At 33.1% G+C, this 26,482-nt stretch overlaps 1 protein-coding gene and 1 non-coding gene across 3 annotated transcripts in view; both read right to left on the minus strand.

Moving 5' to 3' along the window:
• COL11A1 (collagen type XI alpha 1 chain) overlaps window positions 1-26,482 on the minus strand; it is a 196,897-nt gene that overhangs the window by 155,618 nt on the left and 14,797 nt on the right. For both annotated transcript variants that reach the window (XM_055340297.1, XM_055340296.1), the window contains exons 2-4: window positions 18,874-19,041; window positions 13,547-13,760; window positions 10,276-10,438 (exon numbers count right to left, since the gene is read on the minus strand). In XM_055340297.1, the coding sequence (XP_055196272.1) occupies window positions 10,276-10,438; window positions 13,547-13,760; window positions 18,874-19,041 (545 nt within the window). The remainder of the gene's footprint in view (window positions 1-10,275; window positions 10,439-13,546; window positions 13,761-18,873; window positions 19,042-26,482) is intronic.
• LOC129520379 (U4 spliceosomal RNA) lies at window positions 6,089-6,231 on the minus strand. The gene has a single exon (XR_008666599.1). It is a non-coding gene; the product is annotated as a U4 spliceosomal RNA (small nuclear RNA).

Consider the following 26,482-nt stretch of genomic DNA (forward strand, 5'->3'; position numbering starts at 1 on the left):
TTGAAAAACCTCAGAGTGAGAGACGCTGACTCCCCACACAGCTGAAAATCCATGTATAATTTTGACTCCCTCAAAACATAGCTATTAGTAGCTTATTGTTGACCAGAAACCTTACTTATCAGTATAAAGTTAAATTACACTATTTTGTATACTATATTTATTGTATGATGCATTCTTAATGAAATAAGCTAAAGAAAAATGTTATTAAGTAAATCATAAGAAAGATAAAATGCATTTATTTACAGAACTGTATATATTGAAAAAATCTGGACCCATGCAGTTCAATTCTGTGTTGTTCAGGGACCAACTGTAATTGACATCCATCCACTACTTCATCCAAAAACAACAGATTACATATTCTTCACAGGCTCACCCTGGAACATTCATCAAGATAGAGCACATTCTGGGCCATAAAACTAACCATTTTAAAATAATAGAATCATATAGTTTCTGCTCTTAGAGCATAGTGGAATTAAACATAAGAATCAATAACAGAAAGATATCCGGAAGGTTCCAAAATTCCTAAAGAATTAGCAACATAATTCTAAATAACACATGAATCAAAGCTGATATCTCAAAGGATATGTAAAAGTATCTCTGAACTAAATGAAAATAAAAACACAACTTATCAAAATGTATGGGATGCAGCAAAAGAAATTCTCAGAGAACTTTATGGCATTGAAGACATAAATTAGAGTAAAAGAAAAATCTAAAATCAATCACCTACACTTCCACCTTAGGACACTAGAAAAAGAAGAGCAAATTAAATCCAAAGTAAGCAGAAGAAAATAAATAATAAAAATTAGAGAAGATATCAGTAAATTGGAAAACAGCAGTGTATGTGTGTGTATGTCCAATATATATGTCATATATATATATCAAATATATAGATATTCTATATATATATCAAATGTGTGAGTATATATATATGAAATAAAGTCATATAAAAATACATGAAATAAAACACATATATGTGTGTATATATATATATATATATATATATATACACACATATATGAAGCAAAATCAATGCATCTTTAGCTAGGCTAAGAAAATAAGAGAGGAGATGCAATTACTAATATTATAAATGGAAGAGGGACATCACTATGGATCTCATGGATATAAAATGATAATACAAGAAAACCATGCTCACAAATGTGATGAACTAGAAGGAATAAACCAATTTTTTAAAAGACATAACCTGCAAAAAAACTTATACAAGAAATAGATAATTTGAATAGGGCTTTATCTACTAAAGAAATTAGATCATTAATAGCCTTCCAAAACAGAAAAACTGGACCCAGAGTAGTTCACTGATGAATTCTATAAAACATTTATGTAAGCAATTATACCAATCTTATACATTATCTTTCAAAAGACAGAAGCAAAAGAAATACTTCCTACCTCATTCTATGAGGATGCTATGTCCTAAACCAAAGCCAGACAAAGACTTCACAAGAAAAGTACAGACCAATATGTCTCAGGAACACAGATGCAAAAATTTTCAGTGAAATATTAGCAAATTGACATTGTATAAACCAACAATGTATAAAAAGAACTATATACCATGACTAAATGAAATTTACCTCAGGTAAATAAATAAGGCTGGGTCAACATTTGAAAATCAATTAATGTAATTTATCACATCAATAGGCCAAAAAAAAAAAACAAAAAAACAAAACAAAAAAAAAAAAAACTCCACATGATCATACCAATAGATGCAGAAAAAACATTTGCCAAAACTGAATATCTATTTATGATAAAAGAAAAAAAAAACTCTCAGCAAACTGGAAATAGAGGGAAACTTACTTAATTTGATAAATTAAAAAAATCTATGAATAACCTAAAACTAATCATACTTACTGGTGAGACTTGAAGCTTTCCAACTAAAAGCAGGAACAAGGCAAGGATGTCCCCTCTCACCACTGCTTTTCAATATTGTACTGGAAGTCCTAGCTAATGCAATAAGACAAGAAAAGGAAATAAAAGATACAGATATGGAAGGAAGAAATAAAACTATCTTTGTTCACAGATGACATGATTGCCTATATAGAAAATCCAAAAGAATAAACAAACACATAAACCAAAAACAAAAACAAAAAGCCCTCCTGGAACTAATTAGTAATTAGAGCAAGGTTGCAGGATATAAGGTTAACGTACAAAAGCCAGTTGTTTTTCTGTGTACAACCAATGAACAAGTGAATTTGAAGTTAAAAACACAATACCATTTGCATTAACACTTAAAAAATGAAATAGGTCAAATCTAAATTTACAACATATATATGAGAAAAATGACAAAAATTTGATGAAAGATATCAAAGAATTAAATAACTGAGAGATATTCTATATTCATGAATAAGAGAATTGATATTGTCAAGATGTCAGTTTTCCCAACTTCATCTAGAGATTCAACATTCTCAGTTAAAATCCCAGGAAACTATTTTGTTGTGTTTATTGTCAAACTGATTCTAAAGTTTATAACAAAAGGCAATAGATACCGGATAGCCAACTCAATATTGATTGACTAGAATAAAGTTGGGTGGACTAACATTGCTTCAAGATTTATTATAAAGTGACAGTAATCAAGATAGTGTAGTACTGTTGAAAAAAAAATAGGTCAATGGAACAGAAATAGACCCAAATAAGTATAACTGATCTCTGACAAAGAAGCAAGGCAATACAATGGGGCAAAGTTAGTCTAGTCAACAAATAGTGCTGGAAAACATGTGGGGTGCCACATGTAAAAAAGTGAATCTAAACACAAACCCTTCACAAAAATGAACTCAAAATGGATCACTGAAGTAAATGTAAAATGCAAAACCTAAAACTCATAGAAGATAACATACAAGAAAAACTAAATGATCTTGGGTACAGTGATGGCTTTTTAGATACACCATCAAAAGCATGATTCATGAAAGAAATAATTGATAAGCTAGACTTCATTAAAATTAAAAACTTCACCTCTGTGAAAGACAATACCAAGAGAATGAGAAAACAAGTCAAACTGACAGAAAGTATTTGCAAATACTCATCTAATATAGCCCTGTTCCCCAAAATATTAAAAAAAAACACTTAAAACTTAACAATAAGAAAATGAACAACCTGATTTTAAAAATGGGCAGAAGACTGTAACAGCTTACCAAAGAAGACACACAGATGGCAAGTAAGCATATGAACAGATGTTCAACATGTCATCAGGAAAATGCAGACTAAAACAATGAGATGCTACTAAACACCTATTGGAATGGCCAATATCCAAAATGCCCAAAATACCAAAAGTGTTGAACAGGAACTTTAATTCACTCCTGGTGGGAATGCAAAATGGCTAGCTCTTTTGGAAGACAGTCTAGTCATCTTTTGGAATCATTCCAAATCATCTTTTGGAAGATTGCTGATATGGTAAACACATTCTTACCATATCAGCAATCACACATTTTGATATTCACCCAAAGAAGTTCAAAACTATATCTGCACAAAAACGTAAACACAGATTTTTATAGATGCTATATTCATAATTACCAAAGACTTGAAAGCAACCAAGATAGACCTCAGCAGACGAATGGATAAATAAACTGTGTTACATTCAGACAATGGAATATTATCGAGAACTAAAAAGAAATAAGCTCTCAAGCCACGAAAGACATGGAAGAAACATAAATGCATATTGCTAAGTGAAAAAAGTCAACCTGAAAAGACTATACCTTTATGATTACAACTACATGACATTTTGGAAAAGGCAAAACTATGGAAAGATTAAAAAGATTAGTGATTGCTAGGATTCAGAAGAGAGAGAAGGATGAATAGGGGGAACAGAAAGGATTTTGAGGGCATGAAATTATTTCATAAGATAATACATTGGTGAATATGTATCATGATACATTAGCCAGGATCCATAGAATGTACGATCCAAAAGTGAATCCTAATGTAAACTATGGACTTCAGTTGATAATGACATATCAATATAGGTTTACCCATTGAAACAACTATACTGGACTGGTGGGAAAATTGATAGTAGAAGAGGCTGTATTCTTTGTATGTGAGTGTGAGTGTGCTTACGCACAGATACACATGCACAAGGGTATATGGAAACTGTCTACTTTCCTCAATTTTGCTCTGAACCTGTAACAGCTCTAAAAAAAAAACAAAGCATGGGATCCCTGGGTGGCTCAGTGGTTTAGCGCATGCCTTCTGCCCAAGGTGTGATCCTGGAGTCCCGGAATGGAGTCCCCACATCAGGCTCCCTACATGAAGCCTGCTTCTCCCTCTGCCTGTGTTCTGCCTCTGTGTGTGTGTGTGTCTCATGAATAAATAAATAAAATTAGAAAAAAAACCAAAGCATATCAATGAATAATTTTAAAAAGACACTAAACAACTCAGATAACCCACAGACTTTAAGATATCTATTATAACTATAAAACAATTGGTCCAATTATTTTATGACACACTTTCTTTTTAAGGGCATATGCTACATTCACCAAGATAGACTATATCCTGGGCCATAAAGTAATTGTCAATAAATCTACATGGAATGAGATCATATCAAGTTCATTTTCAGAGGAAAATGGACATCTACACTGAAAACTAGGAAACCTTGTGAAAGGAATTAAAGAGTGAAATAAATGGAAAATTATACCATATCCAGGAAATGGAGAACTCAATGTTTGTTAAAATATGGATTCTCTTCATTCTGATCTACAGCTTAAATGATATTCCAATTAAAACCAAATTTTATTTAAATGAAAACTCAATTTTATTTTAGAAATCAGTAAGCTTATTCCAAAATTTACAAAGAATACCAATAACCTAAAAGAGCTAAAGCAATGTTTGCAAAGAATAAAAGTAAGAGCAGTTACCCCACGTGATATCAAAACTTTCTACTAAACTACAATAATCAAGATAGTTTGGTATTGATGAAAAGATAGACAAATCAATGGAATAGGGTACTAGTTCAGTAATAGGTCTACTCAAATGTAGCCCTGATTTCTGACATAGAAACTACAGCAATCCCATGCATGAAATGGAAGTCTTCTTTATAAAGGATGAACTGGATATCTTTGTCTAAAAACAATCAACATTAACTTTTACCTGATACCATACACATATATTGACTCAAAATATGGCATGATCTATGTGTAAAACCTAAAACTACAATATATCTGATAAAAGAAGAAAATTTTTGTACTTTTGGTGTAGGTAAAGGTCTCTTAGAACGCAAAAAGTATAAACAAAAAATTGACAAGTTATAACTTTATCAAAATGAAAAGCATCTACTCTTTAAAAGGCATTGTTAATGAAATAAAAAGGCAAGCCACATGCTGGAAAATTATTTGCAAAACTCCATCAGACAAAGTATGAAGGATTTATTTTTAAGACTCTTAAAACTCCATAATCAAAATAGAGCACCCAATTTTTTAAATGGACAAAAGATACCTCGTGGAAGAAGATGCAGAAACAGCCAGTGAGCACCTGAAAAAATGCTCAACATCACCAGTTATGAGGGAAATGTAAACTAACCCCACAATGAAACACTACTACAAAACCACTGAGAATAGCTAAAATTTAGAAGACTATAACATGGGTTGGCAAGGACACAGAGCAACTGCAACTTTCATTTACTGCTGGAGGGAGTGTAAAATGATTAATGTCACTTTGGAACACAGTTCAATAGTTTCTTTGTTCTTTTTTAAACTTAAATATGCACTACCAAATAACCAAAGCATTCCATTTTTCGGTATTCAATCAAGACAAACAAATTAAAAAGATGCCCACAAAAAACTTAAAAACAACAACAACAAAAATAACTTATACATGAACGCTCATAGCAGCTAAATGCAGGAGCCAAAATCTGGAAAGGATCCAAATGCCCACTAATAGAATGAATGGATGAACAAACTCTGCTTTATTCATACAGTAGAATACTGCTCAGCAATTTTTTAAAAAGCAAAATAATGATATACATGAAACACAGATAAGTCTCAAAAACATGCTGAGTGAAAAAAGCCAAGCTAAAGATAATAGACTCAGTATCACTCTGTTTATTAAATTTTTAGAAAAAATAAGCTATAGTGATTTAAAAGCAAGTGAGTAATTTCGTAGGGTTAGGGGAGAAGAGATAGATTATAGAAGTCCATGAGGAAACTTATGGGTGTGATGGCCATTATTTTCTTCAATTAGCAATAATTGTTCCTCAGATAAACCTTATTGGCTACAATACTGCCACTGCGCAAAGCTCATGATTATTTTCTTGATGATGATGGTTTCAGATGTGTAAACATCACAATTGATCAAAGAGTTACACTTCTAATATTAGCAGTTCATTGTGCTTCAATTATATCTCAATAGATAGATTTTAAAAATCTCAAATGTTACTAGGTAAATGCATCTAGACTGGGAAAAGTAGATAAATGGGAAAGCTACCTCCATCCTGTTATATTGTTCTATAGGAAAACCATATCCACTAACAATTTTTTAAAAAGCATACACTTTGGAAAATATACATAGTAAAAATATACATAGGCCTCACAAAGTAGTAATCAAATTCTTACTGGAACATTTGAGATGGCTATTATTACTTTAAGGTAAGTTTTCTGGCCTTGTAAAACTACTGAAATTGTGTAACTTTTATAAACTATTATTCATTGATTTCTCCCAAGAAACCTGCATCCCAAAATTATGCTGAGAAGTTTGAAAAATTAAAAAATTTCATCAAAGAGCGTTTCCACTTAAAAAAATAACGAATCTGCCCAAAGATAGAAAATTGTTAAAAAAAATGCTTTCATCATTAAAAAAGATCAAAATAGCAATATTTTGAAAACTTGGGTTATAATGGCTACAACTTGATATGTACTAAAGAAATTTCCTGTTTAAAAGAATACAAAATTAATTTTATTGATAATGAATACAGGCAATGTAGTTATTTTTCTAATTTAGCTTTTCCTCCCATCTTTGAAGTGTATTATCAAGCTAGGAAAAAAAAAAAAACAAGGTTGTGCATTAGTGTTGGTTGGATATATTGTGCCTGCTTGAAAGTATTCATCTACCCCGACCCTGTTTCCCCTGCTAAGTTCTGTACCCAGGTGCTACCTTTTTAGGAAGGGAAAATTTATCTAATCCCTACAAGATACCTTGTAGACAAGCAGTAGCGCAGGAATCAACTACTTCATTTACAAGACAAAATGCCACATAAAACCTTTGATACATGGATCTCTATTGCTCTTCCATATCAAAAATGTATAAGAATATTTGACATGTCATAGTTGTAAGATGATAAAAAAGAATGCAAGTAATTATAAGAAAACTACACAGTAATACATAATTAAGTTAACACATAATATTATACCAGTATTTTAAGCACTTTACATAAATGAGCTCACTTTTAAAATACATATACTTACTAGGGAGATAACATTACTATCCCTATTTGAAGAATGAGAAGTTAAAACTTACACAAAGTAAAAATAAACAAATAAGTAAAAAAATTTCTATAAAGTAATTACATAGAGAAATGTAATTAAGCTATTCTGGGATTCAAAATTAAATTTTTCTGATTCAATAATGAATTTTTATATTCACTCCACTATGCTGAAATTATATAATCTGAATTATGACTCCATAAATTCATTTTGGCTTTTTTATATAAACTAATTTGTCATAGTTAAAAAAAATTAGTTTTGCTTTTATCTGTTTAGTGTTGAATTCTTAGAAGTCTTCAGGCTGTATTTCAAATATGGCCATGTTTAGAATTTTGCCATTACAGTACCATTCCATAAATGTAGGGTAATATACAGATGAAATTATATACTAAACAAATTTGCATCTAAATTGGAATGACACTATTTCCAAAGAAGTGATATTTCTAGTTTTCAAAATAATGAATCACTGATTTTTTGTCATCTCCACCATCACAACTGTTTATCAAACATTAAAATAATGCATATATTTATCTTGAAAAAAAGAACATATTGTGATAGTCTAAAACTGTAATTCAAAACTCTAAACTGGACCCTGGAGAGAATGAATGTAATATATGGGAAATAAAGTGGGGTACAGTCTGTGCATGGGGGATGGGCAGGCAGTGGCAAGGGAAGGGCTGTTTGAATAAGACATCTAATCAACAAGTACCTATAACAAATACATTTCAGGGCAGTAAATGTTGAGAACATTAATAATTAATTTGTATTTTTAATACACATTATTTAATTTAAATTTTTTTCTCTTCTGTATTTCCTTTTTTTATTTTTTAAGATTTTTATTTATTTATGAGAGACACAGAGAGAAAGGCAGAGACATAGGCAGAGGGAAAAGCAGGCTCCCTGTTGGGAGACTGATGTGGACTCGATCCCAGGACCCCGTGATCACAACCTGAGCCCAAGGCAAACACTCAACCACTGAACCATTCAGGTGTCCCTGAATATCCTTTTTTTTTTAAAGAATTATTTTATTTATTTATTTATTTGAAAGAGAGAAAGGGAGAGAATGTGCTCATGCATGTGAGCATGGGGAGAGGGGGTAGGGGCAGAGGAATAGCTTAAGAAGACTCCACTCTGAGCCAGACATGGGGCTCAATCCCTTGATCTTAAAAAAAAAAAAAAAAAAAATCCCTTGATCTTGAGATCATGACCTGAGGCAATATCAAGAGTCAGTTGCTGAGGCAATATCAAGAGTCAGATGCTTAACCAGCCAGGTGCCTCTTCTTATATTTCCTCTTTATATATTCCTACCTTTTATGATGAACAAAGTTTACTCTTAATTTCCATTGCTTAAAGTTCCAAAGGCTCTGTAACTATGTATAGCAACAGACTAATGTATGAAATGAAACCATCCACTGATATAGTTCTTCTATGTTACTCATTTATGTTCCCAGAAAATAAAGCCGTATTACAAAAATAAATTTAGTCTGTTAAAATAAACTGACATTCATAGTTTAATTTTAAAATAGAATTATTAAGTTAATTTGTTTACAATAGTCATCTAATAAATATTTATTATCATTTCTGTGCAATCAATACAAGATATTGGAAGATATTACTGTATGTTGCCTGAATGAGTTTATCATTTAATTTAGTATGATATAATGTGTTAAAAACATTTTGTTTAGAGTTAAAGGCTTAGGTATACACATGCTGAGAAAAATCAGAAACAATCAATTAAATAATCTGAAAGTTTCACAAATGTTAATTATAGTTATAAGTTATGTATATCAATGCAGGAATGCAATATTCTCCTGCACTGAATGTACACTGTTCTATGAAAAATACTGTCTGTGTATATATGTGTGTATATATTCAAACATCAACCAAATACAGAACAACTTCTAAGTAAACCCTGTCTGTTAACCTGTAATATATTATAGAGCTTTACTTTATTATACTTTGAAAAACAAACTACTTCAGAAATTGTATAGGGGATCCCTGGGTGGCACAGCGGTTTGGCGCCTGCCTTTGGCCCAGGGCGCGATCCTGGAGACCCGGGATCGAATCCCACGTCAGGCTCCCCGCATGGAGCCTGCTTCTCCCTCTGCCTGTGTCTCTCCCTCTCTCTCTCTCTCTCTCTCTCTCTCTCTATCATGAATAAATAAATAAAAATCTTTAAAAAAAAAAAGAAATTGTATAAAACCAATGATCACAGTACTGAATAACATCTCAGGGGTGCATCCCTTTATGGGATCAGGACCCAGGTCTGTTTGTTCTGTTAAAAATTAAATAATTAAAGGACAAATTACCAGATCCAATGATTGAAGGATTAAAAGAAAGAATGTGGTTATCATTATTGGTGAATTATAATTGGAAGGAAACTTCTTACCATGACCTTCACATTAATAAAAAAGTGATTTTAAAGATGTTAAGTTCAGCTTTTGCAATATGATCTCTATTTTATACCTTGGAAACATTAACAAAGAACAGAGAAAGAATATCTGACTTGCACATTTCCCTAAATTAATCTCCCAGAAAAGGAAGTGAAGAAAATGTTCTTTTCTCCAAAGAAAATAATACAAAGTACCAAGAGTAAAGCCATTTGCCCTTCCCAGGAGAATAGCATGCCTGTGTTCAAATCAACCAATCTCTGTAATGTTTCCCAGTCGTTACAGCCATCATTGTCTACTCATTCTCTTACTGAACAATAGAAAACATCACCGCTACACCCACAGGGGAAGAAAGTAGGTCACCCTTTCATTTTCAACTTTGCTTTATAGCATATATTGATTGTTACTGTTATTAACTCAGTTCATCTGATTTAACAATATTCAGCTTCAAATAAAATTTGATTAATTTTTACCTCAAAAACTTCTTCATCCAAAATTCTCGTTCCAAACACAGTGATTCCATTGGTGTCAACGATTGCTCTCTCGCTTCTATCAAGTGGTTTTGTGGTTTTCTTCTTACAATCCACAATCATCGTCACAGTTTTCTTCTCCACACTGATTGCTACCCGATGCCACCTAAAAAAGCCAAGTAATTCTTTTGTAAGCTTCAAAGACATTGTTGCCACATCATTATTCATGTTAAAATGCACTGTATTTTAAACTGTGAAAGTGAGCTGAAATTGTACAAAATGTAAGCTCATTTTTTAATCAGTTGGTTAACAGGTGACTACGTATTGCTTACCCAGAAGGGCGGTAGGTACTAAAAAGACACAAACAGTTTAAATTGCACACCAGTGGTGGCTGTCTATGCTGATAAGAAAGTGCCCATCCTTTGCTTCACTTTGTGCTATTGCAACAAAAGCTTAATCTCACCATGTCATGATGAGTGTATTTGATAGAGATCGGTGTGGGATATGGGGTAAGTAATAGTTTCTACGTACGTAAATGCTTTCTTCCAAATGGAATTCCACTTAATTTTTTTTTTCTCTAGAGATCCCCTGAGATGAACTGTAAAAGGGTATGTCTACTAATTGAATGACTGCTCCATCTGGAACTGAACGTTCTAATTGTAAAACACAATGTGCTTCTCTGTCTTTATGCACATTTATTTCAAGTGCTTTCGTTTTCTTTTTCCACTTTAATTTCAAGACAGTTATAGATCACTCCTGTGGGCAGGATCCAAAACTGAGACACAATATCTCTCCTTCTTCCCAGGGCTGGCAGGAAGTGGGAACACTGAAAGAAACACAGTCAATGCATGTGTGGAATGAGAGTCTCAATTCACTCTGAAGCTACTGCTCCAGCTAATTCAGGGTGGCGATGACAGGCTGAGGGGGTAGACATGGCCAGCCTTTTGGAAACGTATATACCCTAATCTTACTATAAAATGGTGGGTTTTATTAACAGTATCTGGTGCTAACATAAACCACTGAGTGAGGCTCACTTGGATTTTGTGAGCCACTCTGGTTTATATTTTTTTTCCAAATGAAAAATGCTAGATTAATATTGCAGATGTGTCTAGGACTACATCCATAAAATAAAATGCCCAAAAAAATTGCAGGAGCTTTCCTAAAATGTCTGTTTCATGTGACTTGGCATGGGTATTGATGAGGACCAAGTATATTTCCATATACACTTAATCTTTGGTCTTTCCATAGCACAGTCAACTAGCATAGGTGTCTGCTTAGTTTGAATTGAGCAAAGATTTATTTTGGAGGCACTTAATACTGTGAGAGTAAAATTTACACATATTTCTGCCAAGAAGCCTGTGTCTTAACTTAAACCATCTCCACTATTGTACATATGTGCTTTTTATTAACAGAAAATAAAAATGATTCCAATTGTTAAAAGCTGATTAGGACTCTAAACTTGATCTTACCATTGATTAATTTTAGCTCTGATAATAATGCTATGTCATAACCATGCTATTATGCATTATAGTCAAAATACTAAGCCACCCCTCAGTTCTGGAGTCATTCTTAATTTATTCTCTTTCTTGTACAGTATACATTCATACTATCAGAAAATCCTTATATTCAACGTATATACAGAATCCAATGTCTCTCAACTTTATCCCATCTGCAAGCTCCCTCATCTGGACTCCTAACTGGTCTCTACTTTCACTCTCATGCAACCAGAATGGCCATTTTAAAATACAAGTCACACCAATCTTCGCCTTGCGAAAAACCACCTCGTATTCCTAGTAAAAGCTGAAGTCCCTAGTCTGCCTCATGAGACTGTGCCCTGGCCCTCTGACTTCACACCAAAGTTTTTCTTTCTCACTCCCTGCAGTACAGCCACACTGTTGCCTCTTTACCATTCTTTGTACATGTTCTTCACTCTGCCACAAAAGTTCCTCTTCCATATCCCAACATGGTCTACTTCTTCATTTCCAACTTGCCTTTGCTCAATGCAACCATGTCAAAGAGATGTTTCATGGAAAACATTACATCCTTAAATTCCTTACCCTGATTTATTTTCATATCATCACTTTTCATATTAGTTATTAAGGACAGTATGTAAATTGCTTACAAAAGCCCAGTTTTTCCTGCCACTGAGATAACATTTTCTCCATGGTCTTGTCAAAGATACACTGAGTGTGGATTCTTTTTTTCCATTTGCATAGCTATTTCTTTCTTATACCTCTAACTAAATGTTATATTTCAGATAAGGCTAGTTTTAGAAGCCCAGATTCAGCAATAAGATGCCAACTAAATTTAAGAAACATTTATTTGTATTTAACTGCTCCCTAAGTGAAAGACAATATTCACAATACAGAACTCAGAATTCAGCATGATTTTCAGAAGAGTGTGATGGTTATTATGGAGTCTATCTAAATTCAAACCCTACCTTGCCACTTTGCAAACATATGACCTCAGGCAAGTTACTTAAACTTTCTGTGCCTCAGTCCCCTTATCTGTAAAATGGATTTATTGACATTATTTGCTTCAAAGAGTTGTGAAAAATTAAATGAGTCCACTATGTGGACTCATTGTACTTCAAACAGTATATAGCACATATCAACTATTATAAAAAGCTTCTTATGATTGTCAATATTAACATGCTTGATGATAGGTAAATCAAATCAGGTCATTCCCCATTCAAAAAGTCTATAGTGGCTTCCTATTTCACTCAAGATAAAACCCAAAATGTTTATATCCATCTACAAAGTGTTATATCATTTGGCCTCCATGGCTTCTCCATCCTCATCATCTCACTCTGCTCCTGACATGCTGGTATCGTTGACATTGCTTAGACCAAATTGGCCATACCTAGAATCAGAGGCCGTGTAATTGCTTCCCCTCCTCCTGAAATAGTATACTTTTAGTTATCGGCAGGGTGCATACCTCAAATCCTTCACCAGTCACCTTCTTAGTGAGATTTTCCCTAACCTCACTCCTTAAAATTGTACCTTCCACCACCATTCCCTAAACTCTTCACAACTCTATTTCTTTCTCTCTCTCTCACTTATCATCACCTGATATGCTCTTTATTCATTTTTAAAACTGTACATCATTTGTCTACCCAAAGAAACTATGTAGAATTAGATATTTTATGTTTGGTTCATTTTTGTGTCTTCAGTCTTTAGAAAAACTGCATCATGCTTTATGAATATTTGTTGAATGATTAAATGAAATCATTGCTTTCAATACAGCTACAGCATTGGACTATTATATTACTTACTTCCCATCAGCGATGTTAACAGTTCTGAAGAGGGGATAGTCTTCTGGGGCAGGTTTTCCAGTGTGGTCTTCAAACAGGAAAACAGGTGATCTTCCAACCTCAACACCGATTTGCTGAATACCGTGCTCATTATATATAGATAAAAGGAAAGACTGAATTCCTTTTTTGGGTTTTATTGTAAATAGTATTGAAAAATCTTCTGGAAAAGCTCCTCCTGAGAAGAGAAAGATCAGAAATTCCAAATTCCCAAATTATTCCTGGATTACCCTATTTTTTTTAAACTTTCTAGGTGGCCTTAATAAGTCCTATAAATAAAGAGTAATTATAATACAGATTAAAAAACAAATGGGAAGGAGATGATAATAAGCTTTCTCTCCAATAATTGTTCAAGCTATATTCAAATGTTAAAGCCACTCACTTAAAGCACAATGGTTATGTAAAATTGAATTCAAAGTTAGGAAACAAGATGACCATGGTGCCACTACAATATTAAATACACAGTAAGAACTTTTAAAATATGAAAGTACCACTTTTGGTGTAAGATTTGTATTTTCAGCCTTGTCTGATCTATGGTCATATACCCTCTTTTTAAAGAAGGCACTGTAAGGACACAATATATGAAGGTATTTTTTAAGTCATCTTTCAAAAGCTAAAGAGTATTGGGGTTTGTTGTTTTTTAAGATTTTATTTATTCATGAGAAACAGAGAGAAAGAGGCAGAGACACAGGCAGAGGGAGAAGCAGGCTCTATGCAGAGAGCCTGATGTGGGACTTGATTCTGGGACTCCAGGGTCACACCCCGGGCCGAAGGCAGGTGCTCAACGGCTGAGCCCCCCAGGGATCCCCTAGCTAAAGAGTTTTTGATCAGTTTTTCCTATCACATGAAATGCAGTTTCACTAATAAAAAGCTTGTCATTATAAATCACAACTGTTAGATATTTGGTTAATTTGATTCTAAATTCAAGAGGGTAGACTGTCTTTTTCTTCCCCTCTTACCATCATACTCCAAATATCCAGTGTAGGGCCAGATCTACATTAGTGCTTAGTATTTATTAAATAAATATGCCAGTTAAGTGATGATCACAAATATATCTCAGATAGTTAATCAATGACTACTCATATATTTTTATAAAACACTGTGTATTAAATTTTGCATTTTGGTCTTTTACATATATATCTTACTATCCTGAAACATAAGTAAAGCAGAGATTTTTATTTGAAGGGTGACATTATTTCAGTTAAAAGGTTGTCCATATGTAAAACAGGTGTAAATGTGCACGTGTAATCAATGATATCTGGACCAGGAGCTTCCATATTCAATCCATTCATTTAAAATTCTATCATTTTAAATTTTATACATGGTAGTCTACATACAAACTATGACTGCCATGGATTCAAATTCAAAAGATTATAGGAAACAAGCAATCCCACTTCTAAGAATTTTTTGGAAAAGGAACAATGCTTATGTGTAAAGATATGTCAACTCACCAGAACACTATTAATAATGCTAAAATATTAAAATGGCCTACAACTATTGGGACAGCCTAAATAAAATACAAAACATCTGTATAATTTAAGTAGCTACTTAAAGTAGTAGGTGATAATTTATGAAAATGAAATTATTTAAAATGAGGAAATTACATAAGAGTATGTCGTAGAGAAGGTAGTTCATTAATGTTAACTATTTGGTTCTATAATATCTACTTATATCTGCATCTATATCTATACCTACATCTTTATCCATATCTATCTATATTCTAGATAAATATCTCCAAACCAAAAAGTGCTTATTTAAAATTCTTAATTTTAGTTTTTAAAATAATTTACCAAACAATTTTGTTATATCACAAGTAGGTCATAAAAGCTTTGCTATCAAAAATAAAAAATAAAATAAAATAAAAGCTTTGCTATCACAGGAAAAACAAACAAACAAATAAATAAATAAATAAATAAATGAGTGTGTGTAGTTTTGTTTCATTTAAACATCTTAAGACATCTAATTTTATATTTATGTAAATCAACACAAGGAAAATAATAATATAAATAAAATGGAAAGATAATGAAATCCTATCAATTAATAAAGCAAGTTTTATCTGCTTATACTATAAATAAAAATCTAAGTAGGTAATTCAGCCTGCTATTGAAGAAACTCCATAGAAAATAAACTTTCTTCAAATAAGTAGCTCAAAATGTTGAGAATCACAGAAATTCTTTCCCTAAATGTACTTTAAATTATTTAAATTATTTAAATACTTAAATGTATTTAAATGTACTGTAAATTATTTAAATGTCTCTTACATTGAAAAAAGAGGATGCTAAGATGTTATGTTAGGGGAAACCAGTATTTTTTTCACTTTTGCAAAAACGCTATGAATTCATGTCTACATAGAGATATTTAGGGAAAAAAGAATTTTAAGAAAGAATATATTCATATAAGACTAAATAGATTAAAGCAAATTCTAATTATCAACTGACTAAATATATCGGAGAGAATTCACCATAATATTCAACAAAAACGCAATCACTTACTATGTGAAATTTTATCTAAAATAACAGTGATCAGTATACATGATAAAGTAAAATGTGAAACTTTTTAACTAAATGATATATGTTTTGAAATATATAAATACAAACTAAAAATAAAGCATCCTCTCTGTTGAATGATTATTATTAAAGAAAAAAATGCCATTACTACCTTTGATATGCATGTATACATGAATCAAACATATGCAATAATCATAATTCACAGTAAATATATCAAGTTCAACAATGATTCTTAAAATGGCCTTTTAATATCAATAGATATTGCATGCAGGAATAGATTTTGTGTGGAAAAGGCACGAAACTCTATTATTTGATTTTAATTTTTTTAGGTTGTGGTCAATAGATTTCCATGTGGAATATGTCTCCCTTTAATTAAAATTCTTTTTTGATGTAGCTTGGTGTTCAGCAAGATTTTGAAAATGAGGAGGGAAGGCCACTTTTGCGTAGTAGGAAAGCTCATTTTAGTCTAAAAGAAGAAGGGACTGTCTCTTTGTCTTACATCATTCACTGGTTCTGTGATTATATGCAAATACTTCACATGTCTAACCCCTACTCCATAGTTTGAGTTTAAATATTCTTTTTCCCAGACGGATATGAAGATAAAGATCAAATACACCAAGTTTCTTGTATTGTATCTGTCTTATGGCAGGTGTTCTAAAGAGAACAGAGGATTTGCAAATTACAGCTTCTATTCAGGTCACATGTATAACGTTTACAGACAGTTAAATTAAAGGTCTCAGATTAGGACTTTAGAAGGCCCATATACCTTAATTAAACAGAATTTTATGGTGACTGTCTGATAATCCTCCACCCCTACCCAGTGCTGAAGTTTCCACTATCCCTGCTTAATTTTTTCATTAGAAAAGAAGTTGCTATTATGTCTTCCCATAATGAGAGAAAAAGCATTCCCAAGTAATTTTTCAAATATTTTTTTTACTTATTTGAAAAACAATATTCAGTCTTTGGATTTTTTTAACTTTGAAGATGCCATTGATCATTTTTATTAACTGCCATTGTGCTAATATTATTTGACAGGAAGCTCTACCCTGTAGAAGATTGTTTAAATTCATTTGTGTGGGGGTAAAAATGAGGTCGCTATCAAAAAGTGTCTCCTGCAATCTGAAATACTCATTACTAGAATCATATGCCTAAGGCAGAATGTTATGAGAAGGTGGAAAAAAAATTGACATAGGGGAATTTTGTTAACTCTCAAGGAAGGAAAGCTCAGAGGCATACATTGTAGTCTTTTTCCATGAATAACAAAGCAGAAGTGATTGAATTAATCAAACTACCAATTTGGAAGGCAGAAAAACTGACCCTGAGATGATGAGCCAAAGCATAAAAAAAATTAAAAACTAACTTCTTATTTCTAAAGCTTTTCCATTAGTATATTTTTCCCCTGTTATTTTCTCTGGAAAATTGCCATCTTTTTCCTATTTCTGCATTAGAAGGCAGATAAATAGAAAAGCAACATAATTTTTCATTTGCAACTTTTAAACTTGATTTATTAAGAATATTTTATGAATTTAGTAAGTTTTAACTTTTTATTTTCAAAGTCAGAAAAATTGTGCATTGATATTCTTTGTTTTTGCAGTTTGTTACTTTGGTGCATCACAAATTATGGCAAAACAAGAAATATTTGGGAAAACAACAATTTAATCGACATAAATATGTTTTCAAAAATACTTTAAAATGTCCATCCATGAAAAATACACTATCTCATTTTGTAATTCCTTAGTCCTTTGATTTTAATTTTTCTATGGTGAGAAAATACTTTTATGTGAAAATAGGCAATTCAAATCCCTTCATGTAGAAACAGTAGACAGGATAATATGAAGAATTTAAATGATAAATTATTTCTGAGAGGATCCCAAAGCACCAAAAAGAAACACCGGATATTATAAGGAACATTGGCTTTGGCAACAGATTAGACCTGGATTAAATACTGACCCCTTGTAATCTGGACAACTCCAAGAACTTTAGTGAAACTCTATTTCCTCTTCTGTTAAGTAAGGATGAGGACACTCAATTTAGTACAGTTACAAGAAAAAAATAATTGACATGTATCCAATAGCCAACTTGTAATGAGTTACTTGCTTTAATAATGTAATGCTCAGAAATTGGCATTTCATCACTTAGCTCCCTTTTTCTACATTATATGATTTGGAGATAATTAGTGCTATTAGGTCAATCGATGCTTTCATGGAAAGAAAGAAAATATGCACCAAGTAGTTTTCAATACCATTATGAAAACTTTCCAGGTGAAGATTTATCAAATCTCTAGTCCCAGATCTCCTTTTAATTGCGAGATGTGACTAATTTTTACTCTATTTGAGATAAGAATAGGATCCAAAAAAATACAGAATAATCTGTCTGTATTTCTTTCAACAGAAATTTATCTTAATTTCAGAAAGACACTAAGTATGTCTAAACCCACATTGTAGTCATTAAGGATAAAGTTGCCATGTTCCCAGCAATAAATAAATTCTACATGATTTTATGCAAAAATAAGCTAGATAGAATATCGTCTTCAAGTTTTGTCATCTTCAATAAAATAATAAATTATTAAATTTTCAAACGAGCATATCTCCTGTGACTGTGCTGAATTAAAATTGGCAATAATTAGTTATTTTCCTCAAGTCACCTTAGTGACCACAATGTATTCAATGTCCCATATATGAAAGAATTATATCTGCCCCAATAATTGTGCATTATACAGCATGATAAAAAGAATCCATAATAATTTGCAAAGTAGTAATTGTTGTAATAATAACGTGAACATACCTGAAAATAACTGTTTTGTGGGAGCACTGAGTTGTGCTTGCTTTGAAACTCTGTAAGCAGTGTCCGAATCTTTTGAATTCTTTCTGTTTGTGCAAAAGCCCGTTGTTTTTGTTATTCCCTCTGGAGAGTTGTGAAAATCTAGAGCTTTTAGTACATCAACTGGAGCCGCTGAAAAATAAGTAAAAAATTTTTTTAAATTGAACAAATAATCCAATATAAAAAGAATTTTTTAACAGAGAAAATAGTTTCTTGTTCTACTTCTCAAATCTGTCATTTGCCATGTTTCCATAATATTTGGGTGGGAGACTGAGGAGTGCGACAGCAGGTAAATTACAACTATAAAATTCTCTAATACAAGATATCTCAATTTAAGAATAAAATTATAGAAAAGCAAACAGAAGATATCCATGTGTGGGGTGGAATATGTAGATTTAGAACTGAATATATATATATATATGTTACATAGCACATATTATACATTATACATACACATATTACATAACATATATTGCATATAATTGAATATATGTGAATTTACAATCTGTCTGATGCATCTCAATAACCATTTAGAAAGTCTTTAATCATTCTAAGTAATTGCATTATTTGGAATTAAAGTGAAAGCCAGCATCTAGACATATTCCATTAATTTCTAATAGATTTATAATATAAAAAAAGATTTATAATTCAATTATTCATAATCTAAATAAAGGTAATTTTGATTGACCAAAATTTTGAAGGTAATTTTGTATAACAATGAATGTTATACATAATTATTATAAAATCTGCAGTTACTCAGCCATATTGTACACTCAAAAAAGTTAAAAGTTGTTAAAAAGAACAGATAACAAAACATAATGCTCTTGTTTTGAACATCTTCCTATGTTAGTTATTTACAAATTATGTATAAGCAAATGCATGTGTAAACAGTATATACTGTGTACATATGTATATCTGTGTATGGTGCATGCACATATGTATCTATGTATAATCTGTTGAGTTTTACCCTTTAAATTTGCCAGAATGTCTTCATGGGTGGTGCTTTAGGCCTCATGATTCAGATTGACTTTGGAGACTTTGGGTAAAAGTGTAATCTTTGGATAAAAGTGTAATAAGGTGTAATCCTTTTGGATAAACTTGATGTTTTAAACAGCTTTATTGGAATATTATTCACTTGCATGTAATTCACCCATTTAATTATGGTAAAATACATACAACACAAAATTTGCTATTTTAACCATTTTATGTACAATTTAGCAGGATACTTATATTCAAAATGCTGTGCAACCATCACCACTATCTATTTCCAAGACATTTTCCTCACTCCAAACAGAAACTAACCACTGAGCAATAGCTCCCTATTTACCACCTCTGCCTGGACTCTGGTAACTGATAATACACTTTCTGTCTCTATGAAGTTGCTTATTCTAGAAATTTCATATAAGTGGAATCATATAATATTCCTCAGAACACTGAACATATAAGTGCCATATGACCAAGCAATTCCACTCCTGGGTACACCGAAAAGAATTGAAGCTGGCACTTAAACAGATACCTGTGTGCCAATGTTCATGGAAACATTATTCATAACAGCCAAAAGGTGGGAACAACCCAAGTTTCTATCAGAACATGAAGTGATAGGGATCCCTGGGTGGCGCAGCGGTTTGGCGTCTGCCTTTGGCCCAGGGCACGATCCTGGAGACCCAGGATCGAATCCCACGTCAGGCTCCTGGTGCATGGAGCCTGCTTCTCCCTCTGCCTGTGTCTCTGCCTCTCTCTCTCATTCTGTGTGACTATCATAAATAAATAAAAAATAAAAAAAAAAAAAAAAAAAAAAAAGAACATGAAGTGATTAACAAAATGTGATACATGTGTACAATGGAATAGGATTCAGTTATAAATAGTAATTACATTCTGATACATGCTACCACATGGACGGAACTTCAAAGCATTACACTATATGAAATAAAGCAGACATTAAAGGACAGTGTTTTAGACCATCAAATTCCCTGATACACAACTTAATACCTACTTAATTCACTAAGCAAGTCAAAACAGGAGTCATATGGTGTAAGCACTATTATAAAAACAGACTTTAGACTCCATATTTCTCAATATACCTATATTCTGTTAACTTTCTCACTTTATTAAAAAATAAAAATATTCAGAGGAGGTCATTGTTGGGCCTGTATTACTGAGCATTTCTGAGATATAAGTCCTTACTGCAAGAATTTGGATTCTAATTCAGAAGGAAAAGGGATCACTTCTACTTAAAAGTGAACCAGTATTACTTTGAAAAGTTCAGTCATTAGTAAAAAAAAAAAAAAAAAAAAACAGAATTACCATCACATTTCAAAATATATTGGGTTTTATAAATATACTGTTTCTGGGAAAACGTAATGAGAATGGAAATGGGACTGATTTTAGAATAAGAAAATACCATCACAATTTATCACATTCCATAGAGTCACCTGCAACAGGATGTTGTCCTTTGAGAATTATAATTTCAACTAGTATTTTTTTATAATAACTGTCAGTTCATTATAGAATGCATGCATGAATGAATGAGTGTTTGTAAGCAATGTTTACCTGGTCATTTCCTTAAGTTAATTAAATTTTAGGGGTATTGACTTCATATGTACAAATATACGTGGATGAAGCTTTACATAACTTTCCTTTTAGAGTATAACAATTATACTTTCCTTTAGCAATACTCTACCTCTTTCATCAAGCCTCTAAATGAAAATCAACATAGCTATTCAGTATAGTCCACATGGTTTCAAATTATTAAAAAGAAAAAAATCTTTTTCTTTATGGAAATCAGACATTTCAACAGGATCATTAATTTATCAAATATGATACTCTCTAGTTCAGCCTTGGACTATTTAAAAGAATGATGACATTCAACAACCATTTTGCAGGAGTCTTGCTTGTGATGATCAATTTTTCTAGACCAATAGGAACACCTGACCATTCTTAGCTTCCTTCTTTTTCTTATCATAAAGTCCAAGAAGAAAGTAATAATTGTAATGGCTTCCATGTCTAGAAAGCCTAATATGTGTCAGTCACTAGGCTAAGCTCTTGAAAGGTTTGCAGAGCATATGTTCTTATTCCCACTGTGCAGATGAAGAAATTGAAAACCAGAAAGCAAACTGAGGACACTCCTAAGATCTGGGCAAATATCAAATCCAGGCTCTTTCCACTTCACCACCTTCATTGCTATACCCTGTAAAAGAAACTGAAAGCATAAATATAATATACTAAAATTATCTTGAGACAGCTAATTGATTCCTGATGTTTTTATTTGTTTTAAATTAACTTAATTTATGTTTCAGGGTATAAATGACTCTGAAGGAGACTGTTTCTAAAAGTCACAGCATTTTATCTGCTTATTTTATCTTCTTGCTCTGAGGCCGTTAGCAAAAGTAGATGAGGGTTAAAGACTCAAGGACAAACCTGAAAACAGCTATGAAAGCTGTAATTCTACGAGGTAAAGGATGAAGTCCCATGGTCATGGTTCCAACTGCTCGTAGGTAAATAAAAAATAAAATAAACCACATGTCCCTTCTCTCCAGAATATCTTTTCACAGTATGACCTTTTCCAAGAGCACAGATTTTGTCACATTTGTTCCTTCCGACTTTGAAACTAATGTGGTAAAAACACATTCCCTCTATAGGATTCAAAATAAGGGCTCTATTTTTAAAGCCTCAAAAAATTCTTTGTAGAGACACATTTTAAGAAATAATTCACTCTTCAAAAACCAATTAAAAAATAGGGATACAAAGTAAAGATTTCAACTAGGTTTTTCCTTTCTCTAGAAAACCATATCAAGTTATAAAAATGTAAAACTTAGATACTCAAGTTTTAAAGTTTTTTCCTTCAAGACAACTAAATAATAAATTAAGCCACTTTGAAATCTATCTGTTATTTGATCTCATAATCATAGCATTTAACAAATTCTCATAATATGGATTCTATGATTTATGCACACACACACATACATTATACATACAGGGAAATTATTCTTCATATTTTATTGACCAGATTGCAACTGTTTAAAGATTAAAAGTAGGGGCGCCTGGGCAGCTCAGCGGTTGATCACTTGCCTTTGGCTCAGGTCATGATCCTGTCCTGGGATGGAGTCCCACATCAAGCTCCCCACAGGGAGCCTGCTTCTCCCTCTGCCTATGCCTCTGCCTCTCTCTGTGTGTCTCTCATGAATAAATAAATAAATTCTTTAAAAAAAATAAAATGAAGATTAAAATCAGTAGTTCTTGGAGCTTAACTTGATATATCTAAAAAAATGAAGTTTCCATATTCAAAGCAATTCTTAAATGCCCTTAATATTGGAATTGTTTCCATGTTGCCAATAGCTGATGCCACAAACCATGATTAGAATTTCAGATGTATCCAATTAGTACCATATTTTGTTCAACAGTATTTCTCCTGCCTTTTACGACATACTGTTACATTTTATTAAATGGGAGAATAAGATATCAGAACCTAGTGCATTATTACAATAGCCACTTGACTGGTTTCCATGTCTTTTCTCATCAGTCTGCACACCACAACTTGAGCAAGCTTCCAAAACTCCAGGATTTATGTCACTGTCCTGCTTAAACTCCTTCAGTGAACCCACTAAAATTTCCAGATGGTATGCACAGACCAGAATATAAAATCTTGAAGATCTGAACATATACATTTGTCCTCCTGGTACCACCCTAACTGTACCTCCACCATTTTTTTTTCATTGTCAATTCCCCTAACTCCTTCCTCACTCACTGCTCTAGCTATACTGAATTTAGACAACCCAGAACACCTTGGCCCCCATCTTCTTTTTCCTGTCTCTGGATGTTTCTAATTTCTATGCCTCCCATCTGAAACACTGAGCTCCACTTCACTGAGGGATATGTAGGCTCTAAATGATGAGTAATCTGCTCCAGAAAGCATTTCCTGGGTTATCTGGGTTATACTCACTTCTAAAATAGCACTTTCCATACTTAGTTTTAATTATTTGCCTATTCTTGAATTTTTCCCAAACCAGAAGACAACAGCTATACACACACATATACACATGAGCTCTATAAAATATTGGCTGAATGTGAAACACAATAATATAAAAATACTAGAAGCAACTTTCTCTGAAGTCCATAGAGCTCACTTATCTTAAAGCAAAAATTTTTGAGGGCCTACTATATATTTTCTATTATGTTTTCCTGATCCTCTTGAACACCACCCCCCCAACTCATTCACTGATTAGTCTGTCCCAGGTCTTTAATCCTTTCCCTCTGTTCCTTTCAGTGTCCACATGGATTACTGATCTAAAGTCTCACAATGCTTTGATTGTTTCATCTCTAATTAATTCCTCCTTTAAACCTCTTGACACACTCCCATTACCAATAAGGAGTAAATGACAGCAATACATAGTGCTGAAGAGCTGGAATGATTCTGGAATCCCATCCCTGGCACTTAGCATCTGTATGATTTGGACTTGCTTTAGGCCTCAGTTTCTACATCGGTAAGACGAAAATAACAAAAATATTTACTTAAGAGAGTTTCTGAGAGTATTTGTAACAATGTCTTAGAACAGTGGTAGGAGAAACTATGCCTATGGGTCAAGACCTTGTTGACTACCTCGTAATGGTATATAAGATATTAATGGTTTTATTTTTACATCATTAAAAATTTAAAAGAAGCACCATATTGTGTGAGATATGGAATCTATGTGAAATTTATATTTCAGCATCCACAAACAATATTTTTATTAGACTATAGCAACACTCTTTCATTTATATATTGTCCACAGCTGCTTCCGCCCTACAACAGAGTTGTATAGCTCTGATAGAGCCCGTATAGCTCAAAAGATCTACCAGGCTGAAAGATCTACCATGTAGTTTCTTTTAAGCTGAGTCCTAAAGGATGGGTAGAAGTTTATAAGCTTAGAGGAGGCTGACAGAAATATCAGATATGCAGCACAGATACAAGACAGCACAGAGCACAAGAAAATGAAAGTAATCATGGTTGCCTGATAAGATATCAACACTAAATAAATTGAGATGTCCAAACTCTCCCTGGGTGCATCATAGCTATGGAGCACCTCTTGAGAAAAATCAGATCTCCACCATGGATATTCAGAGCCACAATCTCCAAGTGAAACATCTACACTAACTCCTATCCATTTCCCCAACCCCAAATGAAGTGTTCCAGCTGAAATAAACTTCTCTAAGTTTCTAAAATACACTGTTTCCTTTACTGAGGATTTAGTTTTTCAATCCTTTCTCAATTGGCTAAGGATAGTTGACTGGTTTCTCAACCCTGTCATTAGAAGCTTCTGGAGATCTTTTAAAACATAAGTATGCCTGGGTTCTATGTAAGAACCAATAACTAGAATGGAGGAAGCAGGGGGGTGGGGTGGGGCGGACAAGCATTCATGATTTTTTAGATGAATCTAATTGGGTAGCCAGGATTAAAGCCACATGACTGAGACCTAACCAACCTTTTTGATCTCAACCTAATCATGACTTCCTTCAGGAAATCATTACTTATCTCTCACAGGTTGGGTTATGTGACCCATTCATATGATCCCAAGTGCCGTATATTCCCCTTGGATAAATCCACACTCTATTTTGCTTGCTCAATTATCTCATTTTCACTCAGGCATGGTGTGTGTCTAAGATCCCTGTTACAGACTCATCCACCTAATCTCCCTTCCTCTCTCTCTCTTTCTGCTAAGCTTGTAATTTATTGTTTGATGTCTGCCTCCCCTGATAGACTGTAAACTCTTTGATAACAAACATCAGCACCACTGATGTTCACTGCAGTATTGATAAGTAACATAGCAGCTGATGCATAATGAACAATCAATACAGATATGTTTAATGAATGAATGAATACATGAATCAATAAGCAGCTACATCCAGCCTCAGAGCCAGAGTTTCTTTCTCACCAGTCTGCGGAGGAAAATGGAGTGTCAGAAATGGCCTTTATAATCAGCACCTTGAAGAGCTTCCCAAATCTGATTGTTTCCATTTGATTCAAGTGTGGCAAGAACACAGTTTGTTTGTTTGTTTATATTTTATTTATTTACTCATGACAGAGAGAGAGAGAAAAGCAGACACAGGCAGAGGGAGAAGCAGGCTCCATGCAGGGAGCCTGATGTGGGACTGGATCCTAGGTCTCCAGGATCACACCCCAGGCCAAAGGTAGCACTAAACTGCTGAGCCACTGGGGTTGCCCAAGAACACAGTTCTTAAGTGGCCTTTCTAAAGTAGATGCTTTCTCATTTCTAGGTAGTCACTTATCCCCACCTTGTACCTCACATCACAGGCCACACAGAAACATATCAATCTAGGGAGAAATAAAAATAAAACACAGAGTTATGAACCATCTCCTGGGGAGCCTGGGTGGCTCAGTCATTTAAGTATCTAACTCTTGGTTTCAGCTCTGTTCATTTCTCGAAGTGGTGAGATTAAGCCCCACATCAGACCCCACGCTCAGTGAGGAGTCTGTTTGTCCTTCTCTGTCTGCCTCTCCCCTCACTTGAATGCTCTCTTTCTTTCTCAAATAAATAAATAAATAAAATCTTTTTAAGAATCTCCCACTCAGTCATGA

Source organism: Nyctereutes procyonoides, unplaced genomic scaffold (assembly GCF_905146905.1).
Source record: "Nyctereutes procyonoides isolate TBG_1078 unplaced genomic scaffold, NYPRO_anot_genome, whole genome shotgun sequence".
Classification (NCBI taxonomy): Eukaryota; Metazoa; Chordata; class Mammalia; order Carnivora; family Canidae; genus Nyctereutes; species Nyctereutes procyonoides.